The following is a 19,633-nucleotide window of genomic DNA, read 5'->3' on the forward strand; positions in this document are numbered from 1 at the left end:
ACTTGTGGCCTCTTTTAATATCGTGAAATCTGTTAACACCCATCTTTAATTTTAGAGAAGCATTTTCAGGCTTTTATTGGTTGTATTTGTCCTAATGTGTTTTAATGTACCGGAAAGTCACTTTGGGTCACTTTTGACCCAGTGAATCAGAACAGCAACATATGTAGGATCCAGGCTGTTAAGACAGCCCCCGTTTTCTTTTCCAAAGAAAACTAGCAACAATAAATACTGGGATTCAAAAATCTATGAAGGCTGCTTCTAATAACTCAATTAAATGACTGTCTTTAAACAGCAGACAATCCACTTCACTCCTATTCCACATCACAAGCTGCTTTTGAAGCTTCACTCAGTTTCAGAAGCCGTTTATCACTAACAATCTGCTTAATGGACAAATACAGGCAAGCCTTCCTAGAGGGAGATGAAGTTACGACTAACTTGCTAGTGTGTCAGGCGTGAGCCAGCAGTAAATCACACTGTGCAAGTTAAGAGTTAACAATTAGCAAAAACGCAATCTGCAAAGGAGTGTCAGGCTTAATGAGCACAGCAATCCATCTCCAATCATAGCTGTCAACCGTCCCTTATTTGGCAGGAAAGTCCCTTATCCCAGTGTCGTGTCCCGCTGCTGTCCCTTATTGATGATGTCCCTTAAATTTCCCGGTTTTCAAAGGAAGCAGCTCCTCTCCCTCCCTCCCTGCCAGCCAGGGAGGAGGGAGGCTCCAACTGTGTTGCTTGGCTGCGTTGCTCACCCAGTAAGGAGTCTAAGAACGACAGGGGTGGAGCTTGCATGCTTTGTGCCAATCAAATTGGCCGTGTTGCCTGGGGACTCGCCTTTGCTCAGCGCTTCCCAGTGGAGAGGTGATGGTGGCTTTCCTTGCTGCATCCCCTTTGCTGGGTTGCTGTGCTGTAGCAACCACCGCTTGAGGCTTCATTTGGCTGCTGGTTGACTAAAATCCCTTATTTTGGCTGCTGATCCCTTATTTTTGAGGCTGCTGGTCCCTTATTTTCAAATCTGTAAGCTGACAGCTATGTCTCCGATAGGTCTTGCCCCCCATGAAGCAGTTGCTGAGACTGAAGATCCCTGTCTCCCCACAACTGCCTAAGTTCGCTCCTCTCCAGGTTTTCCCCCCAAGCAATCGAAGACTGTGTCTGCATGCTGCCAATCTCTCCTCTGCCCTTTTCATGCCTCTTCCTGTTCCGGGAGACAAGTGGGGTGAAGATTTTGTTGCAGCAGGAGGAGGCACTCATGCCTCTTCACTAGCTGACTCATCTCTGCCTCTTGGCCACCCTCTTCTGCTTCCATCTCTGCTTCTGGACTTCTCTCTGCCACAGACTCCCTTTCCTCACTTAGCCCTGTTACCTCCTCAGCATCTAACACAGGCATAGGCAAACTCAGCCCTCCAGATGTTTTGGGACTACAACTCCCATCATCTCTAGCTAACAGGACCAGTGGTCAGGGATGATGGGAATTGTAGTCTCAAAACATCTGGAGGGACAAGTTTGCCTATGCCTGATCTGACACCTTCTCCTTCCTGTCTTCTCTCTGTGACCACTGGTCATGGTCCCAACACAACTCCCTAGGCTCTGAGCCTTCTTCCCTTGGTACCTCCCAGCTGGTACCTCCCACTAGTCCTCTGTGCCCAACCAGTCCATGACACAATGTCACACAAGAATCACAGCACATCTAGCTCCTGAAGATTTTTGTAATAATATTACTGATATTATAAAGGTAAAAAGGCAAAGGACCCCTGGATGGTTAAGTCCAGTCAAAGGAGACTGGGGTTGTGGTGCTCATCTCATTTTCAAGATGAGAGAGCCAGCATTTGTCCACAGGCAGCTTTCTGGGTCATGTGACCAGCATGACTAAATCGCTTCTGACGCAACGGGACACCATGATGGGAGCCAGAGCGCACGGAAACGCAGTTTACCTTCCCGCCACAGTAGTACCTATTTATCTACTTACACTGGTGTGCTTTTGAACTGCTAGGTTGGCAGAGCAATGGGCGCTCATCCAGTCAAGCAGATTTGAACCGCCGACCTTCTGATCGGCAAGCCCAAGAGGCACATTTTTCTTCAGCTCTTGAAAGCAAAAGTTCTAGTTTAATATTCTTCCTAGTCACTAGTGGTCTAAAAACAGTAACAGGGAAGGAAACAAACAAACAAACAAACAAACCACTGGCCAGTTTTTGACGCACTTCCCTAATATTCTCCGTGAATCTGCAGCTTGCCTACTTCGCCATTTCAGAACTCTGAGAAACTGAAGCCATTGGCTGCAAGTTGGGCTTCTGCGACCACCTGCCCAGAAGCACTTGGATAGCGGCACCCGCCCTTGCCCAAATGAAAACACCGTTTGGAAACCTTATAAAAAACCAATGCATATATCGAGCGGCTAGTTTTGCTGCCTTGAAGCGAGCCAGTCCATTTGCTCGTGGGGAGGACCTTTCACTCTTCCGCGCGCGGGGGCAGAGACCCCCTGGAGGTGTGTCGCTAAACATCCGTGTGACGCACCAGGCATTTAAAAACCTTCGCCTGCCCTTAGCTTCTCCGTTTTCCCCCCTTCCCACCCCCGGCGTCGCAGCGGCTGATGGTTCCTTCCTGGCAAGCCGTGGCCCTAATTGGCCAGGGCCGTGATTTGTTTCCCTTGAGGAGCGGCTTGTGGGTGGCCCGGCCGTGACTTTTTTCGCTCGTCCCCAGGGCAACGGGACGCCGCCGCTGATTGGAGCAGACGGAGCAGCGAGTTGAACCGGACGCTGGCGGGGGCGTGGGGAGCAACTCCGGGGCCGGCAATGAGCGCCAAGGAGCAGCAGCAGCAGCAGCAGGTGAGCTGCCCGCGCGCTAATTAGCGGGCGCTCCAGAACTGCGCGGGGAAGGCGAGGAAAGGGCGTCCAGCTCCGCGTCGCCGAGAGAAGTTGGGAAGGGCGCGCAGCCGCGAAGGGGAGCATTGCCAGCCAAGTGCCCCAGTTGCTGCAGCTGCAGCGCCGCCGCCGCCGCCGCCTCCTCTGTGGACGCCGGGCTGGAGATGGAAGAGGACGAGGACGAGACGGCGCAGGAGAAAAGTTTCGCGGAGGACGCGAGGGCCCAGTTCGTGGGGCGCCGCGTGGCGCACTTGCTGAAGCTGAAAGACGACAAATGGAGCCAGTTCCTGGCGGAGGAAGACAACCAGAAGCTCCTGCAGGACTTTCTGGAGAACAGCCGCCTCACTTTGCTGGCTTTCTGCCTCCCTCTATCAGGAGGGCTGGCAGCTGGGACGAAGGTAAATAATGGCCGGGGAGGTGTTTGGGTGGGGCTTCCAGAACAGGGGCGCCCTTCTTGCAGGGCGCCAAGTGGACTGGTTTCTCCCTTGCCCCCTGGGGGCTCCGCCAACACCCAGCCATGTGGATGTGTTTGGTATGGGTGACTTCCAAATCTCGAGGCCACCCTGGGGTGCCAACGTGAATAAAATATTGGGGGGGGGGACAGCTAAGCCCCACCCCACATAATAGATCACATGTCGTGGGGCGCACACACCATCTGAATGGCATTTCCCATCAACTTTAAGGGGTGTGGACCCCTCCAATATTTTATTGGGGGAGCTGAAGGGGCCTTGGCTCCCATGGAGCCATTCTAGAAGATGTTAACTCCAAAAGTCATCAGGTGTTGGGAAAAGGTGGTCAGTCAGGTATGTCTGTACACAGACCTGATGTTCTACTATGTACACATCTCATAAGATTTTTATGTTGATATACTTGTGCTATAGGACTATAACTTCAGATTGCTTATACAGTGGTGCCTCGCAAGGCGAAATTAATTCGTTCCGCGAGTTTTGTCGTCTTGCGATTTTTTTCGTCTTGCGAAGCACAGTGTCGGGAAAGTTTTGGAAAAGCTTCAAAAACCTCAAAAAGCTTTAAAAACCTCAAAAAAGGCTACCACACCGCGTTCTATGAGTTGCTCCTCGAAGTCAAGTCGCAACTGTATTAACGGTGTTAAGAAAAAGGAAACTTGCAAGACGGTTCCGTCTTGTGAAGCAAGCCCATAGGGAAAATCGTCTTGCGAAGCAGCTCAAAAAACAAAAAACCCTTTCGTCTAGCGAGTTTTTTGTCTTGCGAGGCATTCGTCTTGCGAGGTACCACTGTACACAAGTTCTCTATGTGATTGTACCCATGTATACAGTCACTTTCTTGTGAATTGGGTTGAACTGACCATAGTCCACAGTGGACTGTTGTCATTTTCATAACCGGGGGGGGGGGGGGGGGCTGCTTAGCTCAGTCAGTAGAGCATGAGACTCTTAATCTCAGGGCTGTGGGTTTGAGCCCTATGTTGGGCAAAAAAGATTTCTGCATTGCAGGAGGTTGGACTAGGTCCCTTCCAAATGTATGCTTCTGTGATTTTATGATTCTATCCCACCCAACCTCCAATGACAAGAAATATTGCTGGCTATTGTGGGCCTACCTGTGGGCTGTAACCACCTGCAACCTGTTTGTTTTCTTTACAGCATCCATACATAATGAAGAAAATTGCCTGGTTTAGTTGTGGGGACTGTTCCTGAGAAGTTTCTAATTCATAGTTCTTACTTCAGAATGAGTTTGCATTATTTAACACTAATCCCTAGACTAGAGCTATGTACCACTGGTCTGTCAATATATTTCCATTTGGTTATAAAAAGTGCACAGGTAATTCATTGATAGAACCTCATCTCACATATCCTGTTTGAAACATGTTCAGTGCTGTAATCCTGTCTGGTTGCCCCAAAATATAGAACACCTTTCCTTTGAGACCTGCTAAAGCTCAAGTCTAAGCTCTTTTTGGAAAATGTTGTAAGACCTTTGTGCCTGAGCTGGTTTTTTATTTATTTGCAAGTCTGATTTATCTGTTTTATTTATATGCAAGTCTGATTTATCTGTTGCGAACTATAGTTTGATTGTGTTGTTTCTGTATTGTAACTCACCAAAAGCCTAAGCAATGTTACAGGTTACAAACTCAAACAAATGCCAGTAAGTGTGGCCGTTGTTTCTGAATCTGTAATGTAAACAATGTAGGTGCATTTTCTGCCTGTTTGCTGAAGAGTATGTTTACTTATTTGAGAGACATTCTCTGCTGTAGTAAAAATGCTATTGTGTATTGTATGTAACACTTGTTAATTTGCTAAGAAACTGAATTTCAGAAAGATTTGTATTGGTAATTGCTTCCATGTGATTCACAGCTTTCAAAAGCTTCTTTTCACAACTTATTTATCACAAGCTGTTAACTTGGGGTGGTTATGCTAAATTATCTCACCTTGACTTTACATGAGGTAAGATTGCAACTTGGATTGTGATGTAACTTCTGAGTTATGATACCAGTTCATAGGGGAGGGGAAGTGAAGTCTAATACAGTGGTACCTCAGGTTAAATATGCTTCAGGTTACATATGCTTCAGGTTACAGACTCCACTAACCCAGAAATAGTACCTTGGGTTAAGTACTTTGCTTCAGGATGAGAACAGAAATCGTGCTCCGGCGGCGCAGCAGCAGCAAGAGGCCCCATTAGCTAAAGTGGTGCTTCAGGTTAAGAACAGTTTCAGGTTAAGAATGGACCTCCGGAACGAATTAAGTTCTTAACCCAAGGTACCACTGTACTTCTTTCCTACTGCTGTGTCTGTGATGAGAAGGTTCATGGTCTGATTATCTGGAATTCTCTTTTGTTCTTGGTTTACTTTTTACTTCAGATTTGATCTTCATAACAACACACTTACTTTATAAATTCAGGTGGGAAAGGCCAAACAAAACTAGATAAAACTAGATAAAACTCGTATCAATATGTTGCAACTAGAGTTAAAAGTTCTAAATTTCATTATAAGACAATTCTTTTAAAGCCATTTCATTGCACAAAGTAATAGAACAAAAATCAAAGCAACCCACTACAGTAGCTAATAATTTTGAAGTATGCTTCATACTCTCAGCAGTATGTAATAAATCTGGATCAACCCTAATTAAATAAGGTATCCAGATTAAAATTGAGTTTACTAATTAGGGTTGCCATATGTCCTCTTTTTCCAGGACACATCGTCTTTTTCATGGGTATGTAAAACAAGTCGTCATAGAGATCCATAGTTAAAAGTAAAAGTTGGCAAATGTTTTCTTTTTTGCTCTTCAAAATATGGCAATCCTAAAAGTTTACTTTATTTTTCAAATTTATTAATCTAACATCAAGGTTATTTCGTGTTGGTATACTTCGGTATAAATTGCCTCCATAATGCTGCATTGTGGGAAAATAAATGACCAGAAATAAGTTTCCATACATAGATTGTCCTTCAGTAGAGCAGCAAGGCTGTGACTAGGGAGATGGGGAATCCAGCAGCCCTATAAAAGGTAAAGGTAAAGGTACCCCTGCCCATACGGGCCAGTCTTGACAGACTCTAGGGTTGTGCGCCCATCTCACTCTATAGGCCTGGGGCCAGCGCTGTCTGCAGACACTTCCGGGTCACGTGGCCAGCGTGACAAGCTGCATCTGGCGAGCCAGCGCAGCACACAGAAACGCCGTTTACCTTCCCGCTAGTAAGCGGTCCCTATTTATCTACTTGCACCCGAGGGTGCTTTCGAACTGCTAGGTTGGCAGGCGCTGGGACCGAGCAACGGGAGTGCACCCCGCTGCGGGGATTCGAACCGCCGACCTTTCGATCGGCAAGTCCTAGGTGCTGAGGCTTTAACCCACAGCGCCACCCGCGTCCTTATAGCAGCAGCCTTATACACACACACAAATAAAACACACACACACACACACACACACACACACGAGTGGAAGCTCCAATCCAGAAGCATATAAGCACCACAGCAGGATATACAACCACTAATTCACTTGTTGAATCTTCTGTACATCGTACAAGTGTGCACATCATTCCAGTCATCAAAGGGCTTTTTTTTGTTTGGGATACATCGCAGCTGTCCTGGAAAACTTGTGCCCCATAGTTTCCAAAGTTGTTTATGGAATGTTGCAACATGCGAGCATGAATCTTGGCAGTCCTGGTACTGCGTTATGGTAATCCTCTGTAGTTGTAATATTATGGACCAAACCTATTGTGTTGAAGAGCTATTCCACTCTGGTCTGGTTTGCATGGAGCATGGTTATTTATCTTAATCATGGTTCCTAATCTTAATTCCCAGATTGGCACAGTTATAGTGTTGCATGCCACCCTACAATCTCCAAGCAGTGCAAGATTCCAGCGGTTCCAGGAACTTGCCCAGTTTCCTCAGAAAGAAGGACAGTGGTCAGTGAAGACTGTGGTGTCTTCATATGACGTATGGTTTATTTGCACATATATGCATGCGAGCCTATGATGGAGGGGTTCACGGCATTAACATCCCAATAAGGTCTTGCTTCTCCCATAGCCACAGCCTTGGATTCCAGCAGAAATCATGCATAGTTCTGTCTCTCAGCTGCCCAGACTGCTTCCTACTTCTGGTTCTAGCTCACACACCTCAATTCAGGCTTTTGTCTTTCAAACTACCAGTAAACTGAGGGAGGCCCCCCCCCCCACTCATTTGTAGTCTGGCACAGAACCACTTTCTTTGTTACTTTAATGACCCATTACCAAGAAACTTGTCTGGCTATTCCAGCAATTGGATTCTTGTTGAGTCCAGGAATGAGAAGGGACTCTGGCATTCAGCCTCCCCCCCCCCCCAAAAAAAAACCCTCACAACATTGTATAAATTATCAAATGAATGAGTACATATGGTCACAATTCATTCACTTGAGAATTGTAACATATCTTTCTGGTTTAGATACCCAGTGGCGTGAAACTCAAAACCGTTTGTATTATGAAGAACACAGACTGCGTTGGAGCAGAAAACTGCAATGAAGCCCTCAAATTTGCAGAATTGTCTGGAGCACCTATGGAGCATGTAATGATTTTCTTAGAAGAGGTACTTCTAGCTTATGTATTTCTGCGTAATTTTAACTTCTCAGTCTTTAACCACACTACAACAAATAGATGGATTTCAAACCTCCCCCAAACTTGCGAAAGGGTGGAAAATCCTTTGTAACTTCCGATTTAGATCAAATGGTTTGACCTGGATGTTGGTTAATTGGGTTTATGAAGAAGAAGGGGTAGCATGGGCCCGTAGCTATACAGAGCTGGGGGGCCTGGTCTCTCAGGTAAAAAAACAAAACAAGGTATCTTTTACCAGAATATTCAACCCTCCTTTTTTTCCTTGTAAAGTAAAATATAAGGAAGAGTATGCAGACAGTAACACCCGGTAGCTCACAAAAGCAAACAGAATTTTACACATCACACTGACCATTGTTTAAAACAAACTATGGTTTAATGTGAAAGAGCATGTTGTTGGCATGGTGTATAAAATATCTTGCAGCTCTTCCCCCACCCTGCTGCCCTTCTGTACAATGTTATCATCTGAACTTGGTTTCATTGTTTGTTTCCCCCAAACAATCCTAGAGCAGTAACCAAGGTTTGTTCTTGGCTTACTGCTTGTAGTTTGCTTAAAGAAAACCATGAATGAGCCCATGCCGGGAAGATACAACAAGCCAGCCTCTGGTTTGTTTTGTCTGCAGCAGAAGGGGGAAGGAGTGACAACTTTTCAGCACTCTGCCCCAATGTGCTGTGCATTCACATTAAACCATAGTTTAAAACCATGTCTTGTTGACAACACAGGAACCAGGTCATTGATTAGGATTTCTGCTTCAGGGTTTATTCTGGGGAAGTCAAAATGTCATTAATGAAGACTTAGTTTTCTCATAATATGTTGCAGAGAGCATTGTCCTTGCATGCTTTCCACTTAAAATGGCAGGCCGGGGTAGATGTTAATGAAAATGGCTATTTGAGAGCAAATTTACTTGTTAAATAAGTGATCAGTCTGCTTTTGCACTATTGCTTACTCTTAAAAGTTCCCTCTAACATATACAAAAGTGGAGATAGCAAATGAAAAGGGATCCTTTAACCCAAGTTATGGAAACTTAACACCTGGTGTCTCCTCTGTAGTTTTATATGTGGCAGGCAAGAACTTTTCTAATCCCCTAGGCTTTTCAACTAATTCTTAAATACTTTTTAGAAGCTGAGATTTTTACTGTACAGCTCAGCCTGTAGGCATTAAGCGCTCTTGGTGTTTATATTGTTTATAATTTTTATGTTCTGAACTGCCCTGCGATATACATTATGAAGAGTGGTATATAAAAGCACTAAATAAATAAATAAATAAATAGTCTCCATGTTATTCCTTTATTGCAAGCAGATTGGACTAGAGACTGGAAATAAAAGGGTGAAATGGGATTTAGCAAGCATTAAGTTTAACCAGCAAGTTTGCATTTAGCAAACATTATCACTCTGGGAGATGTGTAGCAACAAGCAAGTGTATGTGAATGCAGTGGTTACAAATCATATTTATAGTGCCGCTGTGGCTGTTTACTTAACTAATTTATTGCACAGAGATCAGCTGAGAATTTCACAACAGCAGAAATGCCTAGTCAAATATTTAATGTAAAGATCTTGCATTGCTCAACATGCTTTTGATTATTTCTTACTAGATACCTGTCCAAAGTATTCATGCCATGTTGGGGTTTTTTTATTAAAAAAAATTCTTTATTTAAAAAAGACTCAAAAGTGTGAAGATAAGAGACAGAAATGCTAGCCATTTCACAATCAATCAAGGATCTTCGTTTTCCTCATTATCCTCATGCAAAAACCTGACACTTCCTAGAACATACTACAAAGAGTAAAATCTGTATCTCTATCCCTAATTCCTTTTTTAAATATAATAAATTACTCGACACCATCTATTAGTTTCCAGCTATTCAACACTTGTGCATATTCCCCTTTACCATCAAAGATAATTTTTCTACTAATTAGGTTTGATTTACTTGACATTCAAGTGTTCTTCCATGACCTAATGTACAATTTTTTTTGCCATTGTTTTTATAAAGCCATGCCCAGTATAATCCAAAATGGAGCAGGATGGGCCTGAAAAAGAAAACATGTTGAGGCATGTCACTAAGAAACTGAAAGTGTTGCTAGGTTTGAAGCCTCCCCCCGCCCCCCGCAATGCATTTATATTAGGCTTGGCATATTTCAAAAAGTTAAAAACCAGGACACCTCCAAAGCTGTTGAGCTTTTTAAAGACAAAAATGCGAAAAGAAATGTGATTGACTTGCCGAAGATCCAGGACAAAGTGCCACATTTCAGAAATTCCCCCCCGGACGTCAATTCTGCCTTTGAAACCCAGGGAATATACGGATGTATGGATAGCAGCCATAGTTTATATGTTGTGTTTTTCCTCTATCCCACCACTGTTTTCTCACTTCTTTCAGGTTGTACTGCCCATTCTTTCCAATAAGAAAAATTATGAAACGTGGCCACATGTTGTTTCCCTGGACATGGAACGGCATGTAGAAATCATGAAAAATAAGGCATATGTTATGACTGGAGCTATGTCAGGAAGAACTCTCCTTCCCATTCCAACAGTTGCAAGAGAGACTGAGTTGCATGAGATATGTACTGAAAATAAGTAAGGAGACTCTCTCTCTCTCTCTCTCTCTCTCTCTCTCTCTGTGTGTGTGTGTGTGTGTGTTTACATCAAAAAGAAATACATTTTGCTTCTTGTTTAAGCAGAAGGTAAAACGTTTTGGTAGAATCCTTAAAAATGCCAATAAAACTGAGTGGTAGGAGGCACCTGTCAATGTGAGATGTACAATACCAAACAAAGCAATGTGTACTTCAAGTCTTTGGAATGTAATTGCAATGAGTGAAATAAGTAACGGATGTATTGATTACTGCATTATTTTTATTTTATTTTTTTAGAAAAGCACAAATTACTAAAGCCTATTTTACGCCAAAATTAATATGGTATAGTGATAATCAACATTAGATTTTATTTCACAGAAAAAGAAGTTGTTGGTTTTTTTAAGGCAGATTTTATTAAACCATTAACAACGATACCTTTTTAAAATGGCAAAATAAGAGTTTGAAACTGGATGGTCACAAAAACAATTTGGCTTACAATTTGGTTTGCCAAATCTGAACAAATTTGCCTGGTTGGACACTGTTCATTTAGAATAGGGGTGAAATATGCTGGAAATGGGGTAGAAAAGTTTTTAGTGTAAAACTGGAAATCAGCACTTCCTAATGTAAAAGAGAGACTGTTCCAAGATGAAAAACAGACAGAAAATGAGACAAACCAAAAAATGTGATGGAGGGGCTTACAATGCTAAGCAATATAAACTGATCTAAGTACAAAGTAAGGCAGGAATATAGAATGGTTACATGCACTGTAAAATGTCACTGAATTTAAGAATGTGGGAATCCTGCCATTTTCCTAACTTGCAGGCAAGACTCTTTCACAAGATCAGTACTGCATGCAATAGAATCAATGGTTATCAAGTGGTCGCATCAAATACAAGACACTGTGGGAAGGAATTCAGCTGAAACTCTTCTTCATGGCTTTCACTCAGATCCTCAGGTTGAGCTAAAGTTTTGGGAAGAAAGAAAGGATAATCTCTTGTGCATATATGACCAGGTAAGCAATTAGCAGTTCATGATCATTGTTGTACTTTTATCCTTGTATATAATGTGAGTTGGAGCTGAAAATTTGGATAGTAGTTTTTAACTTGTAGATACTGCCAAGCAAGCTGAAGTTTGTTGTCTGTGCTCTGGTAGTCTCTAGGTTAGATTACTGCAACATGTTATATGTAGGGCTGCCTCTGAGGATTGTTTAGAAATGTCAGCTGTTGTAGAATTCAGTGGCCAGATGGTTTGAGCATATAATGACATCTTGGCCTCACTGCACTTAGTTTCTGGACCCAATTCAAAGTGCTGGTTTTGACTTATAAAGTCTTATACAGTTCAGACTGCAATACCTCAAGGACTGCCTCTCCCCATATGAACCGACCCAGACCCTGCAGTCAGCATCTGAGAGCCTTCTTCATGTGACCCCTCCACAAGAGGTCTGGAGGGTGGCAACATGAGAACTTGCCTTTTCTGTGGTGGCTCCCTGTTTGTGGAATGCTCTCCCCAGGGCGGCTTGCCTGGCATCCTCTTCAGGCACCAGTCCAAAGGCCTCTATAAGCAGGCCTTTGGCCTTTAAATATCTATGGCCTTTAGAAGTGGGTGGGATTTTTTAAAAAATGTATTTCTCTTTCCTCTTGGTTTTAATGCACCCATGTGGGGTTCATTTTCTGTTGGTTTGGTTGTAAGTCACTTTGGGTTGCCCTGGGCAAGATAAAAGTGACTTACAAAGTAAATAAAGGATAAATAAATTGTGACTACAACTTCCAGTATCCTTGAGCATTGGTCAGGCTGGGGCTGATGGGAGTTGGATTCTAGCAACATCTGCAGGGCTTCATATTCCATACCCCTGCACTAAACTACAAGAGAATATTATATTCACCAAATACCTACAACTAGTCAGGTTTCCCTGGGATAATATTCCACCCTTGGGGGGGGGCACCACTGAGAAGGGGGAGGCACCCAGAGCAAGACCGCTGATGGGCTTTAAAGAATGGCCGGGCTCATAAAGATGCAGATGGTCTGTCAGATACCTTGGTACTAACTAAGCCATAGCAAAGTTTAAAAAATGAATAAATACTAGTGACCCAAGTTCTAAGGGACCAGTTCCACTTGAAACATGTTTTGAACCAACTGAAGTTGCTTCAAAGGCTGCTCCACATGCAGTATATAGCAGAAATTAGTTTTGATTCTTACCTAGGAGGTGGATACCTGTGGTAAAGCTAACTCTGTCCAGGAGGGGATATAGCAGGTAAAACCGCGTACTTGATCCTTATGTTAAAAAGGGGCTGTGGCAGTTGAGATTTGGGGCAATAAACTTTCAGCTCCAAGACTCAACATTTTAAATAATTTTCTGGCCATCAACTTCAAGGGTATGATTTGTTAGGATTGGAAATTAATTTTCAAATGTATATCCAACGATTTGTGAAACCCCGCTGCTTGGTCTGTCCAAAGTTTGTTTATTTGAACACTGCCCACTGCATTTTGTGATAAAACGAATTCTTAAAATATACTGGATAGTTGCTGGAGATTCATTGTTCTGTTCTAATTCCAGCTTAAGAGTCCCATCGTTCAGAAAATGATTAGGATCTTAAAAGTGAAGATGAGCAGCTATTATCCCACTTTTCAAGACATTTACAAGGAAGTAGAAAATGGTAAATTTCTCTGAATGAAATGTGTATATTCTGTATACATTTATGTGTGCGTGTTATGGAATAATCCATAATACTTCCTGATGTATTGCTGCAAGCATTAATTAACTGCCTGCGCTTTGGGACAGCCTTAGGTGTCCTCATAATTTATATGTATAAAGTTTGGATATTTTTACTTCCATATAACGCAAGATAAAATGTTTAAGCAATTAGATTAACACAGAGTGTTTTGTAAACATTATTTAGAGACTGTTCCATGTGGTAAAACTGTTACTAGGTAGTTTTAGTTCTAACATAAAACAGTTAAAGTTTGTGTATTACCCAGTTGGTCATGTTTTACTATTTTGTTTGCATATTGATCAAATGAAATGTCAATGAAATCTCATTATTTTTATAGGGTACTTTGTACTTTGTACAAATGTACAAAGAGTTCAGCAAGTGATTTAGCTTGCATGGTCCTTGCTAGGCGGGCAAATATTCTTTCTTTTACACTTTGGAGGAAAGTATCAAAATTTATATTTGAAAGTTAATCTTGTGTGTAAACAGCCACCAGGAGAAATTATTCTCTTGCATGTTGGCCAAAATTCATTAAAGCAGCTAGAATTTCTTCACAGATTTTGGAAAGTGTTGGCCGTTAAAGGTGACACAGGAAAGCAGTGCTTCACTTTCATTTTTTGATGGGGCATTTTTTTTAAAATCCCCTAGATCGGAATAAATTATCACTTCCTTCCTAAATTGAGAGTAGCTGAAAGGAAACTTGGTAGTCTGTGATAACTAGTTTGGCATTCTAATGTTCTGTGATTGGTTGGTTCATGTGTTCAATAATTAGGTACACAGCCTGTTCTGGGAGAGGTTGCACTCCCCCTAAAGAAACTTGTCACTGGAGTCTCTAGTGACTAGGAGTGCTTATGCCTAGCTTAGGCACCTTGTGGTTGAGCAGTGAGTGTATCCCCTTTTCTTCCACTATAAAAATGACTTCATATATGAAATAGGTGTTCCATTCTGATGCCGTATTAGGAATCTCAGCTAAAGCAACCATGACAAATGACCGAGCAACCTCTCCTTAAAAACCTTCAATGAAGGAGAGCCCACCATATTCTGAGGGAGTCCGTTCCACTGTTGAACAGCTCTTACTGCCAGAAAGGTTCTTCCTGAGGTTGAGTTGGAATCTCTTTTCTTGAAATTTGAACCCATTGGTTCAGGCCCTGGCCTCTGGAGCAGGAGAAATTGTTCAATAGTTCATGTGGACTGCTGCTGTTTCATATGTGAGGTCAGCTGAATGGTGGATGGTGATGCTTGCTTTTCTACTTTGCAAAGAGTAATGTCACAGAAACAAAATGTGTGAATTGGAGTAAAGCATTCAAATTTTTCCTAAACACCATGCTGCCACACTGTTGGGAGATTCAGCAGGCTTTATTGTAGGTACAGGGATTGCTTTTTATGCCCTTTTTGTAGAAACTCTCAAAGTGTTTTTATCTCTGACTCACCACCATTTACTATACTTGATTCTTTTCTTTTTCTCAGCACTCATTGAAGCCCAGGATATTGAGCTTTACCTGCGACCTCTGCAAAGACATATTCAGCATCTTCAAGATACAGAATTTCCAAAGATACATATTTTAATTCCCCCTTTGCTCCACACCATCTGTCTGATCTGGAGTCACTCCAAGTTTTACAATACGCCAGCAAGAATCATTTCTCTGCTGCAGGAATTCTGCAATCTTCTCATTAGCCAGGTAGTACAACGTGTGAATAGAAAACAAGATAAGCATGAAAAGCATAATCCTATAAATGCCTACTCAGGAGTAGTTTTATAGATTTCAGTGTGTCTTTCTCTCAGGGAAATGTGCATAGCATTTCAGCCTTAGTCAATAAGAGTCAATCAATACAGGAGAATTGTTTAGACAAGAGAGTATAAATTTATCTGGTGTTAGTTATTTTTTAGCTCCCATCTCCCAAAGTATTTATCGTGAATTTTCCAAAGTCCCAAGATACTGTTTCTACAACTAAAGCTATATAACACACAAATAATTATAGTCATAAATTCTGCTATTTTATGTGCTCTCTATTAAAAATACAATACGCTGTTTGTCTGACAAAGAGGCGGCATTCTTTAAAGATCACATAGCTTTTTACAAACTGTTTTTCATGTCGACAGCTGTGTGCAACATCCATTTTTAATATATTGTTAATGGAAATTGCTTATCAGATAGCAAAACTATAATGGCAATATCTGCTAAGTTCAAGACCACAGGGGATTTATTAGTGAACTGGTTTACTGCTAGGTTACTTCATAGTCTGACATCGATAAACTGCCCTAATTGTAAAAGAGGCAATTCCAATAACTTAACAGAACTCTTAACTCTGATCTGTAAACAAAATCTCTTGGTGCATTGACTGTTTCAGTGGTTGCAGTTTTTCTGCTTTTTCCGTGCCAGTACCTTAGCTTCTACCTCTCTTGGGGAAAGCAGCAAGCATAGGGACTATATAGATAGGGTGGTTGCAGAACTTAAACTCCAGATTGTGGGCAGCCTGGCCTCCATCAGATCAGAAAAGAGAATGTCTGTGAACAAAGCCCATTGAGATGCATTGCACATGTGCAATATACAGTGAGGGGGGAAAGTATTTGATACCCTTCTAAATTTGCCCGTTTGCCCTCTGACAAAGAAATGACCAGTCCATAATTTTAATGGAAGGTTTATTGTAGCTGTAAGAGACAGAATAACAACAGGAAAACCCCCTCACCGTGTTTGGAGGAGGAGGAATGCTGCCTATGATCCCAATAACACCATCCCCACCGTCAAACATGGAGAGGGGATATATTATGCTTTGGGGGTGTTTTTCTGCTAAGGGGACAGGACACCTTCACCGCATCGAAGGGACGATGGACGGGACCATGTATGGGGAAATCTTGGGTGAGCACCACCTTCCCTCAGCCAGGGCATTGAAAATGGGTCGAGGATGGGTATTCCAGCATGACAATGTCCCAAAACACACGACCAAGGCAACAAAGGAGTGGCTCAAGAAGAAGCACCTTAAGGTCCTGGAGTGGCCTAGCCAGTCTCCAGACCTTAAACCCATCAAAAATCTGTGGAGGGAGCTGAAGATTCGAGTAGCTACACATCAGCCTCGAAATCTTACTGACTTGGAGAGGATCTGCAAAGAGGAGTGGGACAAAATACCTCCTGAGATGTATGCAAACCTGGTGGTCACCTACAAGAAATGTCTGACCTCTGTAATTGCCAACAAGGGTTTTGCCACCAAGTACTAAGTCATCTTTTGCATAGGGAAAAATACTTATTTCACTCATTATAATGCACATCAATCTCTGACTTTTGTCTTCTGGGTTTCTGGGGTTTTTCCTGTTGTTATTCTGTCTCTCACAGCTGCAATAAACCTACCATTAAAATTATGGACTGGTCATTTCTTCATCAGAGGGTAAACGGGCAAATTTAGCATGGGATTAAATACTTTTTCCCCTCTCTGTACTTGACTGTCTTCATAGACCCCACTCTATCTGTCACAACTGTGGGTAGTTCACTAGTTAGAGCAGTCCCCCCCCCCCCAAAAAAAAGCTGGTTGTTGGTTATGCTGTAAGCTAGTCATGGCACATACTGTGAAAAACTGTAGCAAGCCAATTATAATATCAACCTGATGGTTGTGTGATTAACCTCCAATGAAATTCTACTTGCAATGCAATACACTAGCAGTAAAAAGATGTTCACAGTTGAGCTTATGTATGTAAGAAGCACATATATACTACTTGCAGTAGACATGAAGGTTTTGAAAATGTACAGAATTTGTTTGACTTTTTTTGCTAAGTGATGTCAACAGACTTCACTTTCATTTATATAGTTGTGTGTTGCTGCAAACATACTGTCTTTTAAAATACTGGAATGGCACTACCTTCCTGCCAGTGGCTCTTAGTTTTCATTTATTGGTGGTACATTTTAAAAATGTTATTACTTCCTCTCTGTAGGCTATATCATACCTTTCACCAGAAGATATTATGAAAAGAGAAACGGAAGAAACTTTGGAACAAGTGCAAGAGGCTCTTCATACTTTAAGAAGTTTTAAGGATAACTTTTTTATCCAAAGGGAAAAAATTACAACCTATTTCGCCAATAGTGAAGAGGTTAAACCATGGGATTTTCAGCCAAATATGGTCTTTCTTAGGTTCAATATGTTTCTAAATCACTTGGAAAAGATAGAGGTATTTCTTACCAACTACTATCATATTTACTAATATTACAGTTGAGAGTAAACTACATAGGAAAATCTACTGCTGCTTATTTTAAGTGAGGACATTCCTTTACACACGTTGGTAGTGCCATTTATAGAGAAATTAATGATTAGCTTTTAGTTTAGGATAGAATCAGTCTTCCCTGAAAGCTTTTTCAATTGGAACTTCACATTAAACTAAAGGCAGAAAAGCAGCATGCTCTTTGCAGTAATATTGTTCTGTTTGCCCTGTTTATGTATACTTAGAGATGTATCTCACTGAATTAAATAGGGCTTGCTCTGGTTAGGTGTATATAAGATCTAGGCTTATTAAACTGAGGCTGCAGCCCTGCACACAAGGGGTGAAGAACCTCAGGGCTGGGAGCCAAGGTCTGTCTAGCACTCAGGATTCTTCCCATTACACACTTCTTAACCAGTCCTACTCTTGGACCCTCCTGAGCTGTTTTCAGGTGGCTGGAATGTATCCTTGATCTTTTATGCTGTCGTTTGCTTGCCCAGGTGGAGAATTTAAAGGTGTGTACGTGTAGAAAACTGACCTTTGTGTGCCTGGAATGTAAGATCACATCTGCTGCTCCACCCACTTTTGCCCCAGCCACTTTGGGTTTCCCCTTGCCTGCCTCCCCCCACCAGTATACAACTCCTGGAATCTTGAGAATATGACTGTCTGGGCGAAGAAGGCTTTCGCCCCGTATTTACCAGAGACTAAGTCCAACTAAAGTCAATGAGACTTACTTCTGATTAGACAGGAATAGAATTGCAGTGTGAACATAGATATGATGAATGTAATGTTCATAATTTATGTGGCCCAGGGAGCTGCACTAAGCCAATGGCAAAGAAAGACACGAAATGGGTACCAATGGTGACGTAGAAGGTCACTTTTGTTCTTAAAAACCCCCCAACCCTGATGCATTTAGAGTTACAAAGCTCTTCCTCAATGTTTTTCCTCCCTCCCTTCAGTGCATTCTCTCTCTCTCTCTCTCTGCAAACCTATCGATGCTTCATATTTAAACATGTACACATAGCAATCCTATGCACCATTTACATGGGGAAGGGAGTAGGGATGCCACTGCTGTATTGGTAGAAAGACCCCCATATTCTAACGCAGAAGGGGAAGTGGAAAACACACAACCAGGAAGTCCAACCCCCCCCCCCCCAAATAAATCACCTCTGCCGAACATTCTCCAAGAGTTTCTTTGTGGATAAACATCTTTGTGAAAGAAACCTGGTTTCTAGCTATGGGGTTCTTTTCTATCCCCACTTCACTAGGTAATAGCAAACATGTGTATATACAGTAAGTATATATACATATATATACATATATATATATACACACACAGACACACACACACACACACACATATATATATATATATATATATATATATATATATATATACATATACATATATACACGCACATATGTATATATGTGTGTGTATATATATGCAACATGCTTTTCATTCTAAGTTAAATGTGGAATGCAGGGTTGTAGAGCAACACACACACAAAATCAGTTTTTCATTGTGGCAGGAATTGTGGTTACTTATAACGTTTATTGTTTTAGGATATTTTTGTTACTACGCTTGAGTTCGAGAAGCTGGAGAAACTGGAGTTTGGTGGAATCAAGGGGAAAATTTTGAATGACCAAATCTGCAAGTTGAATGAAGAATTCATGAAGTCTTGCAACATTTTTAAAGAGCAGACATATGATCCCTTAGATTACAACAATGTGGTAATATAGCATTTTTCATATTTGCGTTTGGGTGTTGTTGTTTTTAATCCTAAAGAAATTGCAAGACTATACAGTGGCAACACATGTGCATCATGGTAAGCCCATAAGCCATTCCTTATTGTGCACGAGTGAATTGTACCTGGTTTGCTCCTCCCTACTAGCATTCAGAGGTGACATCCCATGATCCCTGGCTTAGAGTTACATCCAGTTGTTGTAATCTTTGTTTCTTTCACCAAAACAAGCCATGATAGGTCCAGGTTTGTTTCTGTCTCACCAATCATTAAGGTTTGGAGCAAAACTGACCACAATCCCACCAAAATGCTAAGCCAAGGACCGCGTTTTGTTTGCTCCTAGCTCTGTTGAGCAAAGTTGGTGCAATTTGCACATGCATTATAATCCATGTTATATAGCTTGCCACAAGGATGGGGAACCTCAGTGCTGTGAGCCAAATGCAGCCCCTCAGGGCTCTCTGGCCCTTGAGACTCTCCTCAGGCCCTGAGCCATGGTTCTCCCCTTACCAGCCCTTATTTGCACTATCTGTCTTGGC

The 19,633-nt window shown here is 42.1% G+C and overlaps 1 protein-coding gene across 1 annotated transcript in view; it reads left to right on the plus strand.

Annotated features, from left to right (window-relative positions):
• Nucleotides 1-2,406: 2,406 nt before the first annotated feature.
• The window catches only part of DNAH11 (dynein axonemal heavy chain 11), a 157,638-nt gene continuing 140,411 nt past the window's right edge, over nt 2,407-19,633 (plus strand). Inside the window, exons 1-8 of the mRNA XM_077937002.1 lie at nt 2,407-3,250; nt 7,733-7,873; nt 10,269-10,465; nt 11,284-11,473; nt 13,016-13,115; nt 14,637-14,848; nt 17,092-17,325; nt 18,919-19,086. Of these exons, the coding sequence (XP_077793128.1) occupies nt 3,017-3,250; nt 7,733-7,873; nt 10,269-10,465; nt 11,284-11,473; nt 13,016-13,115; nt 14,637-14,848; nt 17,092-17,325; nt 18,919-19,086 (1,476 nt within the window). The 5' untranslated portion in view covers nt 2,407-3,016. The remainder of the gene's footprint in view (nt 3,251-7,732; nt 7,874-10,268; nt 10,466-11,283; nt 11,474-13,015; nt 13,116-14,636; nt 14,849-17,091; nt 17,326-18,918; nt 19,087-19,633) is intronic.

The sequence above is a fragment of the Podarcis muralis genome, chromosome 12 (genome assembly GCF_964188315.1).
Source record: "Podarcis muralis chromosome 12, rPodMur119.hap1.1, whole genome shotgun sequence".
NCBI lineage: Eukaryota > Metazoa > Chordata > Lepidosauria > Squamata > Lacertidae > Podarcis > Podarcis muralis.